Source organism: Cyphellophora attinorum (assembly GCF_001299255.1).
Source record: "Cyphellophora attinorum strain CBS 131958 chromosome Unknown Contig17, whole genome shotgun sequence".
Lineage (NCBI taxonomy): Eukaryota > Fungi > Ascomycota > Eurotiomycetes > Chaetothyriales > Cyphellophoraceae > Cyphellophora > Cyphellophora attinorum.
Genome location: NW_017253245.1, coordinates 416,176 through 432,056, shown reverse-complemented (window position 1 = coordinate 432,056; position 15,881 = coordinate 416,176). Strand labels below are relative to the sequence as shown.

General features: G+C 54.3%; 7 protein-coding genes across 7 annotated transcripts; 2 read left to right on the top strand and 5 right to left on the bottom strand.

The window, feature by feature from the left end:
* Positions 1–299: 299 nt before the first annotated feature.
* Positions 300–641, bottom strand: AB675_5877 (uncharacterized protein; the record flags this gene model as incomplete). The annotated part of the gene is made up of 1 exon (XM_018146122.1): positions 300–641. One exon carries the CDS (start codon positions 639–641, stop codon positions 300–302), a length of 342 nt encoding a protein of 113 aa, XP_017998866.1.
* Positions 642–1,497: 856 nt separating this feature from the next.
* AB675_5876 (LanC-like protein 1) lies at positions 1,498–3,099 on the bottom strand (the record flags this gene model as incomplete). Its single annotated transcript, XM_018146121.1, has 2 exons — positions 1,498–2,816; positions 2,919–3,099. 2 exons carry the CDS (start codon positions 3,097–3,099, stop codon positions 1,498–1,500), a joined length of 1,500 nt encoding a protein of 499 aa, XP_017998777.1.
* A 758-nt stretch (positions 3,100–3,857) lies between these two features.
* On the bottom strand, positions 3,858–5,468 carry AB675_5875 (uncharacterized protein; the record flags this gene model as incomplete). The annotated part of the gene is made up of 1 exon (XM_018146120.1): positions 3,858–5,468. The coding sequence occupies one exon, from the start codon at positions 5,466–5,468 to the stop codon at positions 3,858–3,860; it is 1,611 nt and encodes a 536-aa protein (XP_017998688.1).
* Positions 5,469–5,891: 423 nt separating this feature from the next.
* AB675_5874 (Ribosome biogenesis protein ERB1) lies at positions 5,892–10,322 on the bottom strand (the record flags this gene model as incomplete). The annotated part of the gene is made up of 2 exons (XM_018146119.1): positions 5,892–7,521; positions 7,924–10,322. The coding sequence occupies 2 exons, from the start codon at positions 10,320–10,322 to the stop codon at positions 5,892–5,894; spliced, it is 4,029 nt and encodes a 1,342-aa protein (XP_017998836.1).
* Positions 10,323–10,750: 428 nt separating this feature from the next.
* Positions 10,751–12,032, top strand: AB675_5873 (uncharacterized protein; the record flags this gene model as incomplete). Its single annotated transcript, XM_018146118.1, has 3 exons — positions 10,751–10,808; positions 10,865–11,487; positions 11,532–12,032. 3 exons carry the CDS (start codon positions 10,751–10,753, stop codon positions 12,030–12,032), a joined length of 1,182 nt encoding a protein of 393 aa, XP_017998752.1.
* A 513-nt stretch (positions 12,033–12,545) lies between these two features.
* On the bottom strand, positions 12,546–13,645 carry AB675_5872 (CBK1 kinase activator protein MOB2; the record flags this gene model as incomplete). Its single annotated transcript, XM_018146117.1, has 4 exons — positions 12,546–13,009; positions 13,057–13,082; positions 13,136–13,250; positions 13,303–13,645. The coding sequence occupies 4 exons, from the start codon at positions 13,643–13,645 to the stop codon at positions 12,546–12,548; spliced, it is 948 nt and encodes a 315-aa protein (XP_017998653.1).
* A 559-nt stretch (positions 13,646–14,204) lies between these two features.
* On the top strand, positions 14,205–15,652 carry AB675_5871 (uncharacterized protein; the record flags this gene model as incomplete). The annotated part of the gene is made up of 2 exons (XM_018146116.1): positions 14,205–14,904; positions 14,955–15,652. 2 exons carry the CDS (start codon positions 14,205–14,207, stop codon positions 15,650–15,652), a joined length of 1,398 nt encoding a protein of 465 aa, XP_017998837.1.
* Positions 15,653–15,881: the final 229 nt, after the last annotated feature.

Here is a 15,881-nt window from a genome sequence, read left to right as displayed (position 1 = left end):
TCTATTCGATGTCTATCGTGTTTTCTCAAGCTTAGACGCTTCGAGGTATGCGTTTTCTGACCAGACAACTCTGGCTACGAAATCCGAGTTCATCAGAATAATCGCCAAGATCCTGACGACGGTCGGGCGCGCGAGGCGTTTGGCGGCCACTGTGACCCTATGTTTCCCTCCTGGAGGTCTCCTCGGAATTGCATCCTCGGCTCGGACGAGCAGACCAGACGTGCTGCTTGATCTCTGAAGCAGAGCCACGTTCGACCTGTAAAGTCGAAAATCTGGGCGGTCGTCTTCGCGCCTTCTCACTAATGAGTGCTAGGATCCGTTGTCTTGGTACCTGCTGTTCTCGATATGGGGAAGGCAAGGTCTCCTGCCGCCAACGTATCTGTCGTTATGTTACGTTTGCCATCATGGTCAGGCTTTATCCGAAGGCTTGTTGCGTCTGCCACGACAAGCCACGTCGAGGATGTGTCGAAGTAAGCGAAGAGGAATATGAAGCTGGCGACCGCTAAAAAGAGGCAGTCGCGGTATACGATGATGGTCCTGTTGGTGCTGCTCTGGGCGGTGATCTTCCTGCCCTTCGCCATGCTTGATGCTGTGCTGGGATGCTTTCCAAGTTGGGAGAGGATGAGTTTCATGGGTGGCATTTCGCACATGATATAACGTTACCTTGTCCACGCAAGCACCAACATCAGCCGCGCCCTTGCAGTCGCTTTTCTCAGACCGTCGCCGTGCAGAAGTACGGCAATTCTTCATACCAATAGCAGCAGGTTGAGGCAGCGCTATCTTGAAGCTAGAAAGCAGGCTGCCCATATTCACGAAACGAAATACGAAGAACGGTCGTGATTGGACATTGTGCCCCCAGGATTTCGAGAAACCACAGCTCTAGACGCTGGCAATATCTAAATACAGCGCGGTGGCATGCAGAGGTCTTGCTTGGTAGGTATATGGTGCTCATGGAGCGAAGTCTAGTATCTTGTATGCGTAGTGGGCGAGCTGAAACGAAGACGAGCAACTCAGCCAGCCAGAATGACGCCAAGGTGGAAAAGCTGCCCTAGTCATCCGTCTGGGATTCTGCTACTTTTGTCATCCGGCCACATGTGCAGACAGGCGTCCCATTATATTGTCAACCGGTCTCGACTGTCACCTAAGTAATATAGTCCAGACGGCCATGAGGCTTGCAACTTACCACTGAGCTACTGGGTGATCGATCTGCGCGCTCTGTGTCGACCTGTTTACCCAGTTCGCGAGTTCAGTCCAGCGACGACCGCTGGTAAACGGTTGTTGTCCTTAGACTGAGTGCTTATGTCATGTTGAAAGTGCGTGGTACCTTTCATCTTCGTGGAAGCTCAGTGCCTGCATTGTTACATCCAACACCGCTGGTGGCACTGTCCAGCTTGTGGAACGTCGTCGTGGAAGGTTTGAGACTTTGGAGCCTACACCTGTACTCGCTTTTGAAGGGTCTACCTGGTAGCTAACAACAAGCCATGCATAAAGACATTATCAACTTGCAGCTTTGCTGAGCATCTTGTCCAGAATCCTGACAGCTTCCATCCACACAAGCACCGTTCCCGCAAGCCCCTCAAACAAGCTATACGGATGGTCAGGCATTCTATACTTGTCCTCCAGATCTTCACTGAACGGCTTCGTATTCATGCACTCCTTCAGAAAAGCCAGAGCCCGCTCAAGATGTGGTGCCGTGCTCCATCCTTCATCGACGTCTATTTCCACCCACATCAGCCAGGGAAGCGCGTTTCCTGCAATGCCATGGCAGATCCCCGCTCCTTTGCTGATAAGGCCTTCCGCCCAGACTCGATGGCTGCCTATCGCGAAGGCCTCGTTCCACAATGGCTTCCAGTGCTTGCTCCGAAACTCTTTGTTGCGGCGTGCGCTTGCTAGCATGAGTAGTAGACCTGGTGTGCCGTGGCAGATCTGGACCAATGGATTTGCATTCTTGTTCTTGGAGGGGAACGGTGGCTTTGACATAGGAAGATGGCCGTCATTGTCGAGGCAAGTCTGGCAGAGAGTGTCCATAGTATGCTCGAAGAAAGACGTCAATGCTGGTACGCTCTGTCCAATGCTGCGTGGGACCGTCATTGGTGTCCTGAAGTCAGCGTAATCCGCCTGGAACATTGCTGCCATGATACCTGCCGCCCCGTGCATGCCGCCAAGCGCATGCCAGTCGTCGATCCATGGCCAAGAGTACGGCGGCGGTTCGGGCGGTTCCGGGCTTGATGGAGTATGTGTCGGCAGACCATGAAGATGTAAAATGCCAATCAGATCCGTGGTGTCGCGTGACATCAAGCGATCGACTACCACATGCTCGTCTGCGTCCCGAAAGTCCACACCCTGTGACAGCACTCGGTAGAGACGATTTCGAAGTACACAAGCCCATAGTAGGCCAGCTCGGCCGCAGAGTACTTCATCAATACCCATGAGATGGCCGTTGCTTTCCACAGATTTGCCCTGCATTCGTGTGTGCCAGATTGCCTCACCTGAGCCACGATTGACTTCCCAAAGAAAATTGAAGTGGCTAGTGGAATCACTAAGCTCGGTCCCCTGAGGACCGCTCTTGGGGTCTGCCTTGTCATCTCTGAACGCTGGGTGCATCCCTCGGACAAGCCGGAGCGCCATCTGGATGAAGATGACACCCAGTTCAGTATGACACAGTGGTGATGTTCGTCCATTTGCAAATGTCAACTCCGCTGGGATCTCTTTAGGTGTGTAGCGTTCTGCAGCCTCCACCAGCTTTTGAATGTCCTGTTCATCTTTCCCGGAAGTGATCGCTTGGTAGATCCGGTACAAGTGAAGACACGCGATGCCTAGCAAGGTTCAGGTACTGTGACAATGTAGGAGACATTTCGATAAGATTTCCAGCTGTAGGAGGTACAGAGAGAACGCCTTTCTTGTTGATAGTCACTTACCTAGTCCGCCGGTAAAGATGTTGCCATGGTTGTCAATTGGCGGGCTCTGCTCTGATACCAGAACGAGGCCACGATCCACTGCGCTTTGCAGCTCAGCTCGAGCCCTCACCAACGCACCTTCCCGTATATCAATGACTTTCAGCGTATTCGAATAGTATTGAGGTCTTGTACTGGCCGCCATAGATGCAAATTATGGGCTGTACATGAAGCAATGATGGCCGGAATTGTGGTCACGATGGAGCCAGGGGCCACCTGGGCAGGGTCAGGGGAAGCCTCCACAATGCAAGGCATGTCGTCTGTAAAACTACAGGTATGCAGGCAGGCATCAACACATTGTCAAAAGGATTCGTTTGTATTACTCGGCCTTCCGATTGCTTCATCAGCTCGATTTTGACATTTCTCATGTTCTCTTTCGACCTCTTCCTCTGACTTCCTCCTTTCGATCTCCATAATGAGCCTTCCACGGCATCCCCGGCGCGCTTGATGTCCTTACACTCATGATCTGTTCGTAACCCGACACCTTCTCATCGCGACTGCCCGTGGCCTTCAAGTGGGCGTCTTCTGCATCTTCAGATGCTCCGGCAAGCTCAGTTCTCCATGGCCTTTGCTCAACCATTCGCGAGCGTACTCCCGTTGCACTTTGTACTGTTCATCCACAAAACGAACTCGATCGCAAGTTTGGGCCCTACAGGTGGATGCTCCGTCGTTCGGATCTAAACCTTTGACCCTATCAAGCTTTGCCAGCTTTACACTCTTTCTAGGCTCGTGCTCACAATGCCACGCACCACGGTCCAAACGCGTCGTACTAGAGATGGATGTCCAGAGTTCGACTGTGTGAGTAGGCAACCGCGTTGCACATCTACATTTATCGGGCAATACGCTGCCAACGAAGGGAATAGCCGACAGCGCCATATCCAAGGTTGTCACAACTTGACGGCCTCACCAGTATCCCCAAACAACCTTACCGCTAGCATCATCCCATTTTGGTCCCCATGGTCGTCCAGCTGCATCTCTTGTCCCGATCTTCGAGCTGTTGCCGCTCATGCTCGAGTCCTTCGGAGGTCCTTGCGCAGCTGCGCCACTGGCCTTCTTGGTCCGCAAGCTTGGAGCGCCCGCCGTGGCGGTCGTGTTGTTCTGAGAGGGTGTTGGTGATTTGCTGGGAGGCTTCGGTGCGGGCAATCTTGTTGTCGCACTCGTGACCGTGTTCTCAGCCGTTCGTGGGGCGCCCTTTGGCGGACGTCCTGCGATGACCTTTGATGGGTGACTTGCTCCGGCGCGGGGATTCGAATGTGCGCTAGCAGCGGCAATGACTTGATTCAGCTGCAGTTTTGGGCCCGGAGGATTTGGTGGTACAATCCTCCAGTACGGGTCGTTCGGTGGCAGTTGGTGGTGCCGGGCATCGAATTGTCCCATAGACGAGTTGTGATATTGCTGAGCTTGATCATGAGATGGCTGCTGGACCTGAGAGACTGAATTATGGTGCAGGCGCTGGCTCTGGAGCGGATTTGACGCATATTGAGGCAGAGGGGTTGCAGTGTAGTTTGGCAAGTGCGCTGGGCCTGCTTGACCTGTGTTCGCTACGATGTTGTGGGGCGCAAGGTTGATAGTTGGTTCATGGAACGGCCTGTGTAAGTTCGGTGGCTGCTGACCGTAGGCTTGCTGTGGTGCACTTAGCTGCGTCGCGGAGTACGCTGCTGCGGACTTGCTCCCAGACGACATTGTTGGAGTGTAAGACGTTGATGGAGGGAGCTTGGTAGTGCCTTCCGGCGCGGAGGAGATTGGCATGGTTGTCGGTAGACTTAGGTAAGCGCCACGGTACGTGTGTGAGTGCCGCTGACTCCTGGTGGCAGGGTCGTCTGATACACGTGTGAGTCCGTCATACGAAGCTTGGTGGTCTGACTTGCTAGGCTGTCGATATGTCAACGGGTCGTTCTTGCCTTTGGCTGACCCGACTGAAATGGAGACGCTTACAACGTGGTGTCCGCTGGCTTTGCCTGGACTGAGACTTTTCGAGGAGACTTTGAGCTTCGACAACCAGCTTAAGTGTCGCTCTTGGCCAACACCACTATGAACTTCGGGTTCGTCCCTGCCTGCCTTCTTCAGCTTCTTCTTCTGGTCGATCTTGCCCTTCGGTCTCCGGCTCGACGACCACTTACTGAACTCTCTCTCGTTGACTGAAGGAGTGAATTGAACTTTCTGAGGAGGCCTCTGCGACGAAGTACTCGGCTTGAGGCCCAGGTTTGCACTTGGTTGAGATACATATGACAGTGAAGGTCTTCTTCTGGGGCGAGAGTCCGCCTGGGTGGCGTGCACGGAATGCGTTTGACCATGTGTGTCGAGCACTTCCTTGCGATTAGCCTGCGCCCTGAGCTGAGCTTCGAATTGGGCATGTTCCTTGTCCCAGGACGATCGATCAGGCATGTTAATTCGTTGACGTGATATCTGAATCTTCGAAACGGTCGGAAGTCGCGAGGGATTCGGAGTGTAGGTTACGGTGTATCGTGACTGCTGAGGAGTGCGCCGAGCGAAGAGCACAGTACTTGATGGCATTGTGGTAGGTGCAGACCTCCGGGCTGAAATGATCAGCTCAGAGATGAGTCACTTGAGTGTCATGTTGTCCCAATCACTTCGACTTGACTATTCGATCAGCGGATGGTTGTCATATATCATATTCACTTTACTCTATTGGAGGTGGCACGACATATGCTTTTCGACATCGTGAGGTCGTTCTGCTGAATTATGCAGTCCTACAAGCCCGGACTCGTCATCCTCTCGGTTGACTGCCCATGTGGTCAACCGTCTCTGTGCTGTATTGCACATGTCGAATTTAGCGAATACTCCTCACTTCTGCATGGACACGATCGTGCAGTATGCAGTGTGACAAGGATGCCGGCATTGCTCCGATCAGCTGCAGACCGAGTCGTCTGATGCCAGTAGTCGATGCTGATCCTGCGGCATTGCGGCGGATATTGCTCATCCGGGCTCACCAGAGAGCTGATTCTCGTTTGAAAGAAACTCCTGACCAGAGCCTCCTATTCGCTGCCTCTTCGCATCTGTGCCGTCCGGCGTAGTAGCTGTTGATTGATGTTGGTTCTGCATGTTGCTTACATCGTTCAAAGGTGGCCGTCTATTTGCGTGAAGAACTCTGTCCACGCCTCCAGCCACAGCGTTGCTCGTATGAGGTGCCAGAATAGCACCATCTGGTCCTCGCCTGGTCGGCGGTCGATAATGAGATGTGGAAAACCCTCGACCCATTCCGATCGGCGTTTGGGGTGTCTGAGGTTGTCCCGGCAATGCAGCCCTAGTCATGTTTGACGCTGACGCTGACGCATTTATTCCATCTTCTCTTGCGGGAACAGGTGCAGCTGGTGTAAGGTTTCTGTGTAATGCAATGGACTTGGTATGGTCGATATTCGGATTCCGGGGGATCGAGCGAGCTTCCAAGTGAGGGTTGAACGTCTGAGCTGCACCGTCGATAACATTGTTGTTTTCGTCGACACTCCCTGCCGCACGGGCAGAGAAGAAACCCGTCCCTCGGCCTGTGGCGGGTGCGACCTGGTTGTGATTGTTGAAGTGCTGGGAAGGCAGGCCTGGTGACGAAGACCGCTGACGAGTTCTATTTGCACCAGGCACAGCTGGATCAGGCACGCTCGCAGGGCCAAGTTTCGGCTTCTCAACAGGCCTTCCATTCGTCTGTTGGTGTCCGGCTTGCAATGCGCCATTGTTCGACGGCGCCTTCAGAGGCGGGCGAGAAGGTGTGGTCATTGCTCGCGATGCAGCCACGGGTGGAGCTACAGAAGCCTGGTACTTCTTAGCTGCATCACGAGGCTCTGTTGGAAAAGCAGACTCATCGACACCTCCGAAATCATCATCGTCAAACATTCCCTCGTCGAAGTCCATATCTTCGGCGATAATGCGACTGTTGTCACTATTGGTGCTGTGTGCTAGCTGCTTAGGCTCTGACTCAGCTGCGATCTCCCTCTTCACTGCTGGTCCCTTGTTGGTGGCAAAATCTGGATGTCGGTATAGCTCATCGATGTCGAACTTGCGAGGGGCCACTTTGATCTTGGTGACCTTGTTGAGATACTCTTTGTCCTGAAGGCAGGTTCCCAGTAGCTGTCCAAAGTTACGAAGAACACGCTTGACCCCGTCCGAGACTCCCTGCTTCTTTGCTTTCTCGAATGCGGACGCTTTGCCCTTCATGTTCTCTACGCTGCCATAGCCAACGTCCTCGTGATATGTCCCGTCTCGAAGAGTGATCCGCATCGTGACAGACAAGCCGAGTGAGATCTTCCCCGTCTGGGGATGTTCGTCGACATAGTCGATCTGTATATTCTGCACAGCACTGTTCCATCCATTGAAACCGAAGACCTCATTTGCAAGGTGTATGGCCTTGTGCGTCTCAACGTAGTATACTTTTGCCCCTCCCGCACCTGGCCTTGACGATAGCCATTCGGGGCCTAATTGCTTGTTCAGTCGACTTTGTAGGGTAGCAATTTCTGACGCGGTATACGGCGATATGCTCTGCTTCTTCACAGATTCATCTGCATCATCGAAAGGATTTGCTGTGACAGCACCGTTGGACTTGTGCTGATCGCCCGACCTGTCACGAATTAGCATACAATCAAGGAAGAAGGATTCTCCAACATACGCAGGCATTCTCAGCACTGAGCTCGGTGATGGTCTGAAATCGCGCAGAGGTCATCAAGAGGCCAGCGGTGACGCTTCGCTCAGGCGTGGATCATTTCGAGTTCATGTCGAACCCAAGATCGACTCGGCGATCTCGACGCGTCTCCAAATCGCGTCATCACGTGATCAAACTTCTACAGCACCGGATGACTCCATCGCTTGCGACTGCGAGCTACCTAGCTCTAGTCGTACCTTCCAAAGAAATCTCACAAGAGCTGCTTACGAACACAAGAAGAAGGCATTTTGAAACTGCTTGCGATTGCATGCTATTGCTTGTAGTTGGACCTGGAGGTCTCAGCTTGTCCACAGACGGCACGTCCCGTCGCCGCCAGCACTAACAAGCCATGGCTTCGTAGGATGCCAATCCAAATCCATCACTCCCAGTCCACCAGACACTTTGTGACCTCGAAGCACCTTCAATGGCACTATTTGTGCATTACTCATCGCATCACTCGTCACAGAACCATGAAAGATCTGAATACTTCCATCGTCACTGCCATCCGCGAACAGCGGAAACTTGTGCGTTGCCGGATGGTAGCGAACAGCGCGGATGGCTTTTTCGTGGAATCGTAATGTTTTGTATGGCCTAGGCGACAGCTCGAGATCCATCCACAACAGCCGCCGGTCATATGAGCCGACGATCAGGTTGTCCGATCCAGCGGTCGACGAGCTGGTAGGATGGACGTCGAAGCTGCTGATCCATCGCGCTCCAGGCTGTATGATCTTCAGCAGAGACTGCTTTGACAGGTCATATGCTCGTATGAGGCGCTGGTTCGCGACGTACAGGACGGGCTTCGTGGGATGGAAGTGAGCCACTTGTGGTGTTCCTCCGCCACGTATGCGCTTGCGGAAAGGCAGCTGTGTTTGATGCTTGCTCAAAGTATGCACAGCGATAGCTTGTGACGCCGGAACGTTTGCACCTGGACACACAGTGACAAGATAATTGCCGCCAGCATGGAAAGACAGTGATTTGGCTGCATGTCCGAGTCTGAGGACGATCGAAACGCCCTTGGCCTGCAATTTTGATGAAGGTCTGCTCCACGAAATTGCGCTCGTGCTTTTCGAGGATCCGTTGGAAGCAGCGAAGCCCCACCCTGCGTCAATAATGGATTGACTATGTTCGAGCATGTTGCTGTCGCCGCCGCCTTCGGAGCTGCTAGCAGTGTCGAAAATAGGTGCACAAAAGTACAGCTCATCACCAGCAGCTGCTGCAAGTATCAAGGAGTCCTTTGTGGGCCGCCATCGTACAGCGTTGATCGCATCTTCAGAGGACAACTTGACATGCCAGATTGGACGTGCCGGTTCAAGCTTCCACACGCGGAGCGTGCCATCATCACCGCCTGTGGCGACTAAGTCACCTGACGGAGATATCGAGACGGAACGCACTCGTCCTTCATGTCCGCTGAAGATCTCGGATTGACGCATGGGAAACGGTCTGAGCTCGTCTGGATCTGGCAATTTTGGTAGAAGCGATTCGGGGTCGATGTTCATCTTTGTACGCCGGACTCGTGGCGCCAGGTACAGATCCAAACATCGCTCAAATTTCTCCTTGATGAATTGACCCCAGCCAGGTACTTTTCGTAGCGAATTGTAGTCACTCGGTAGGTAGTCTTTCGGACGGTCTTCCTCATCCATGTCCTCCCACTCTTTCTTCTCTTTGGCATCAGGCAGATACTCGGGTGGCGGATGGTAGCTCTCATCGAAGCCTGGTGGCGGTAATTTGGGTGCTGGCATATGCATGGCATGTTCCTTGCGAGGCTCCTCGTTGGCCCACACATCGTAGTTCTGTACCTCTTCTTCTTCCTCCGTCGGTGGCTTGTATGGTAGAATACGGCCTTCCCGTATTGCTCGCACGATTTTCATCACTCGCTTCTGCTCATGTTTCGATGGTACGAACCTCCGCTTGGGTTCCGGAGCAGCACTCAGTGGCATCTGCTCGACCTGACTCGTGAACCATTCAATTGTAGGCTCATACGGGTCAATGCCGTCGCTGGCGAGCTCGTTCATCTGGACCTTCTTGAGGAGCTGGAGTTCTTGTTGGCTTAGCTGTAGAGGTTTGCCAGTGTTTGGATCTGTCAAGCCTGTCCATCCTTTGGGTACTTCAATGGTATCGAGTAGAGCGTCCAAAGCCTGGCCGGCTGCTGGCCGCATGATCTTCTTCCCGTTGATGTTGTAGCCGATGTGTGGGTATGAGTCGTAATATTTGAGAGGAATGTCACCTATCGTGTTGGCTTCTGCGTCTGGCACAGAATAGTCTGAATCGTCGCCAGGGTCGATCTCGCCCCACACATACCGGTCGTTGCCATTGGCATCTTTCTCGATAGTGTAGCCTTGGTCATCGTCTTCGCTGGAGGAGTCTGGGGCATCCTGTATGGCTTGAGCCCCCTCCAATGCTTTCTCCACTGCCGTCTTCTGTTGCACTGGCTGCAGGAAGTTCCCATTTTGTTCGGCGTCTTCGCTGGTGACGCTTTCGTCGTCTTCACCGTCTTCTTCCTCTTCAACACTACTGTCTGCGTCACTGACGCCAGGGTCCGATGCTCCGTCGGCGCTCACATCATCCGAAAAATCCTCGGTCACGTCAATTTCTAGTGCGTCCTCGTCGGAGTCGGACAGCCCGCCATTGAGGTTGCTAAAATCGAGCTCGTCTCCGGAGACCACAGCAGCGTCCGCCTCGACATCTCTTGTGACAGCCTTCCTCTTCCTCGCTGTCGCCATGCTTGTGATGTTGGTGTATATGACTGAGGTCTTCCTCAATGTGCTAATGCCATCTCCAAAACTGCACCAAAAAAAGTTGCTCGAATGCGGCGTCGGAAAATCTTCGACCGAGCGGATCGACAACTAAAGCTCGTTTAGGCTAAGCCAAGAAGCCCCGACGCCTTAACTTCGGGGCGATTGGGGGGCCTGATGCTCAGCAAGCGCAGGCTTCAGGCGTTTAGAAAAGAGGTCCCCGCGCATAAGTCAGCAATGCCCTGACTAGAATATTGCTACTTCTCGGAGCGCAAGTGCAGCGACAGGAGCAGGACTGCTACTTGCTGACATCCCGACGCAATGCTCGCGACTCCAGTGAACCAGATGGACGGCGCATTCGCCGACGGAGCGCTCTTCTCCAACAGTGGGACTGTACCATGATGGGTGACTCAGCGATGGCACTGGACTCGACTGCTGGAGGCGCAAAGGTCCATGCCGCCTGCGATGAATGCCGTATGCCCTCGTGCTCGCACAGACAAGCGGAACATGTAAGACTGACTCGCCTCTAGGGAAGCGCAAACTGAAATGCTCCGGCGAGCCTGTGGGATGTACCCGCTGTACAAAGTACTCGATACCATGTATCTACTCGGTTCAGAAGCAGATGGGCCGACCCAAGAAACGACAGCGACAGGACGATGAAGCCGAGGCAGGCACCTCCTCGTCACAGAAACCACAATCCTACATACTCGACCCCTCCCTCTCCGCCGCCGACGCCGAGCGCAACCAATTCGAGAACATCTGCCCGGGACCTATGGGACCCGGCGCTATAAGACAGTCCCGGAACGCGAATGCCTCTCTCGAGAACACCCCTCCGTCAGATCATCCTCGAACGCCCTCCGACAGCGACATTTACAACATTCCGTACCCCACCGACTACTCGATATGGCCTGACTTTACCGAAACCACAGTCCCTATACCTCTCCAGGAAAACACCTACACCACCCCAGACAAGCATCCCGTCAACAACACCACAACACTTACTCACCGCCCTTCCAATCCCAACCCACTCCCCGACTGTCCCTGCCTTCCGAACCTCTATCTCACGCTCTCGACCCTCAGCACCCTCTCCGCCTTCCCCATCTCCTCCCACACAATCACCACCCTCTCCTCCGCCCACCGCACAGCCCACAGCGTAATCTACTGCCGGATATGCCCCACCAAGTTCCAATCCGGCAGCCAGAACGTCATGCTGTCCAACACCCTCCTCACCGTCCTCGTCGACCAATGGCAGCGCGTCCTCAAACAGCCCGCGACATCCTCGAAAAAGGCTTCAGCGCCTCCCCACCTTCAGCACACATGTCCGCCCTCACCGAACTCGAATGGAAGACCTTCGCATACGACTTAGTGAGAGCACACGTATTCGGTGACCGCACCGCAACCCCACCACCTACACCGAACCCAGCACCAGATGCGGTGCCCCCACCCAACAGCCAAATCATCCCCCTAATGTCCCTCGCAGACGCGATGGAGCGAAGACAAAACCAATGGCACGACCACGAACCCGAAACAGGCGAGTTCGGGCAGAAACTCGCCCACGACTTCCAAATGGGCATTCACGCCAGCGGCTTCACGCTCGAGGATCTGCGGCGGATGGAGGGCGCCAGCGCGCTGAGCAGCGTGCAAGGGAGGAGGCGGAGCGGCAAGGAGGCGAAGCGCGGCCGGGCGATGGGAGTATAAAAGGGGATCATCTGTGTTTGCATTTGGTTAATCATGCGAAGATGTGTATCAAGCAGCTGGATCGGCCGGCGCCGTGTTGGGGATTGTGGGGCTGAGTATCTCATCGCGATGATGATGATGTAGAACGGTGAGGTCGAATATAGCTTGACTGTCATGTCTATTCTGTGGAACCAATCTGTGCTGGGAGACTGGAACTTGAAGGCAGGAGCATCAAAATTCTTGGGCGGAAAACGCATTTCAGTTGTGTGCCTAGGTAGATGGCGGAGTGGCGACGGGGCGCCCGCCCGGTAGCATTTTCCATGCGAGCTTAACGTAATCTGCCCCAATATCGCACCTGTTTCATTCTGCTATCCACGCAGATACCGTCATGTCTTCACCAGAACGCCTTGTTCCTTCACATCGGAACTATGCTCATCATCGCTGGAAATGCATTGGCATCACATCATAGCCTACATTCTCATGACTGCTTTTGGGCCCCCTTTCCGAGACTGACTAGTCGCAAGCAATTCCTCGTCATGATACATGCATCTGGACAGCCTCCCTCGGAATGACTCCCTGGCTGATGAAGATATCAACAAGTCCCTGAAGCGGCTCCATATCCTTCTTCGGAAGCAAGTCGTAGTACATTGCGACGGTCATGAAGTGCACGAAGCAGCTGTTGAGCTCGAGGTGGCGGTTGATGTGCCAGAACGGGTTGTCCCAGTGGCAGTGATAGAGATGGGCGTAACACCGGAACATCTGCTTGATGATGCTCTTGACGTCTTGGTGGAAATTGGGAGGGAAGCCAGAGGCTTTGCCGATCCAATCTTGGTTGGAGCCAGCGAGCGTGGACATGGGTTGGTTGAGGTTGGATGGGGGTGCGCCAATGGGAGGGAGGGTGTTGCCAGGACCGCCTGAGGCATATGCGGTCTCTTGGACGTCCTTGGGTGGGTCGGTAGGGAAGACGTGAGGGTCGTGGATTTTGCCGACGATCCATGCTGAACTCGGACGATGTATGAGGGGGCGGGAATTTTGGCTGGTCTACCGTTCTCAAGCCATGTGTATGTGAGTCTACATCAGATGTCAGAGGGTCGTTCTTCGTCGTTAGAAGGAACAAGGCTTACCGTCCGGCGGACATGGTGGGACATGTGACTTCGTTGCATAGCGCCATGCCATTATTGGTATCCACTTCTTGGATGACCTGAATCATGCCAGCTAATAACCGGTTCATCTCGACCACTACCTCGTGTCAGCATTGTGGTCGAGTAGCCAGACTATGCAGTGGACCCACGTTGATGTGCCAGCCATTCTCCCAAATCGACATTCTTAGGTTGAGCAGCAAGCGTGAGAAAGTTGCCCTTGACGGAACATTTCGCATGTTTCTCGTTGAGGAACTTCTTTGGCTCGGCTTCGTTGTAGGGGACTTCTTGACTGTAGGTGGACGACATGGAGGGCGAATTGACTAGAGGAGGCATCGGAGGCTGCTGTTGGGCAGACTGTGCACCATTGTTGTAACTGGCTTTGAGGTTCTGGTTCGACTTGGTATTGCCTCGACCAAAGCCCTGCCGACTGTGGTCTTCGTGGTCAGTAATTTGGTGGCAGCAGAGACGCTTGAGACCCTTCTTGACCTTCATCTTGTAGCAATACGCCGAAATCTGGCGGAAAGCTGGCTTGTACAAGGAGGCAGGGGATTGGACATGGTGCTCAGAGACGTAGTAGAGGGGGCATCAGGGTGGTTCTGCGTCTGGAGAACTTGTTGATTTGACTTACACACTCTGAAAGAAAGTTGCCATGCCACACCAACTACCACAACTTGCGGCAACCAACACAGAAAAGGGCGAGATTTGTCACTAGAACTGAATTGTGGTACAAGTGAGGGTAGTGCTACTGGCACTGTACTTCATTGCGGAGGAGGTGAGGGAGCCACGGCCTTAGGGCGTTAACTCCTAGGCACTACCATGGATTCGGACTACGAGCCATCAGATTCAGAAACCACAGAGCCTGAGACACCCACAAGAATTGTAACCTGCTTCCATTACCGGACTCATTGCTGTTCATACAATTCTCGATGCGCCAGCGGCCCCCCTGGGGATCCGAGTCATTACGAATATCATCATAGTTGGGTAGCTCGCCGCGCTTCACGCCGGGAGGAAGAGTGGGCAACCTACCGCTGCGAAAAACAACCACACGAGCATGGCTGCGGTCCAGGACACCACGCCCAACCGATTCGGCAACGCGCCCACGCCAGAGCCGCAGCTAAACGGTGGCGGCAGCGAAGACGGTGATCTCTTCGGCGACGACGACGAAGACCAAGAACCACAAGTCAACCGAAGAACGCTTGACGACCGCGACCTCGATTCCGGCGACGACGAAGGACGAGACGACCGCCTCGCCAACTCAGTCGAAGACGATGACGTGGACCGCGAACAGAGAGAAGTCAAAGTCTTCGATGTCGACCTGGCTCGCATCCGACCTCCCGAGGGTGACGAGCTCTACATGATGAACCTCCCTGCCTTCATTGGCCTCAACAGCCGCAACTTCGACTACCCTACCTACGAACCACCAACCGCTCCTCACGATGCCTCCCAAGACAAGGGCAACAACAAGTCCGGCGACAAGTTCTCCGCCTTCTCCACCGCCACAAGCACCATGTACTGGCGCCGCGACCCTCGCGACAAAGACCTCATGCAATCCAATGCCCGCGTCATTCGCTGGTCCGACGGCTCTCTGACCCTTCAGCTCGCCTCAAAACCTACCCAGCAATACAACATCTCTACCTCCGCCTTCCGTCAGAATTACGACGCCCGCAAGAACCGCCTCAAACCTGTCCCCACACCCTACGATCCCAATCGAGACACCCACAACTACATCGCCGCCCCACACTCCACCTCCGGTCTCGACGTCCAAATCGTCCGACCAATCGACGCCAACATCCGCATCCAGAAATCTGGCGAGCTAGCCTCTGCTCCATCGACCGCCTCAAAGCCGAACTCGCCAAGGCCGCAGACATCGGCAACCCACTCGAATCCATGTCCAAAGTCCGCAAAGACCCCGAACAGATCCGCCGCGAAGCCGAACAAGCAGAAAAGGACGCCGCTCGTGCCCAGCGCAAGCTCGAGAACGCACAGTACCGCAACAATACCCGCCGCGATGCGGTCCTCGGCCGCTCAGGTCTTGGAGGTCGCTCTGGCGTCGGTCTCAGCGTTGGTGGGCTGGAAGACGACGAAGGCATGCCATCTGCACGAGGCAATACAAGACGAGGCGCAGGCGGGAAGAAGGGCGCTTCGAAGCGCAAGGTCAATCGACACGGCGAGATCTATAGCGACGATGAAGACGATACGATGCCGCGCGGCCGCACACGCGAGGACGAGTACGACCGCGAAGACGACTTCTTGGCCGACTCGGAGGAGGAACCAGAGACATATGAAGACGACGAGGAGCTACCAGAGGATGAAGACGACGATGAAGACGCTGCCGGAGAGATTGATGACGACGTCGGTGTCATCCCAGAGCGGAAGCCGCAGCGGGAGCGGTCGGGCACACCGAAGCGTGCTGCAGAAGATGATGGAGCCGGGCAGGGCAGTCCAAGCCAGATACGCAAGAAGCGACGAGTCATTGATTCTGATGAGGAAGACGAGTGATTTGGTCAGCTTTGGTACTTTTCAGCAGAACCTCAGATCTCCTTGGAAGCCAACCCGAGCTTTCAGATTTCATAAGGTCAGCAGATTGGTTCTGACGCTCGTCGTGATATTCAGAGTAGACTGCCTGCTTGCCGACCAGATTGGTGTAGGGAAAGGACTTCCAAAGCGAGCCAGATACCCCAAGATCGCCACAACTGGAACAAAAAGATTTCGAACATTGGAATTGTCT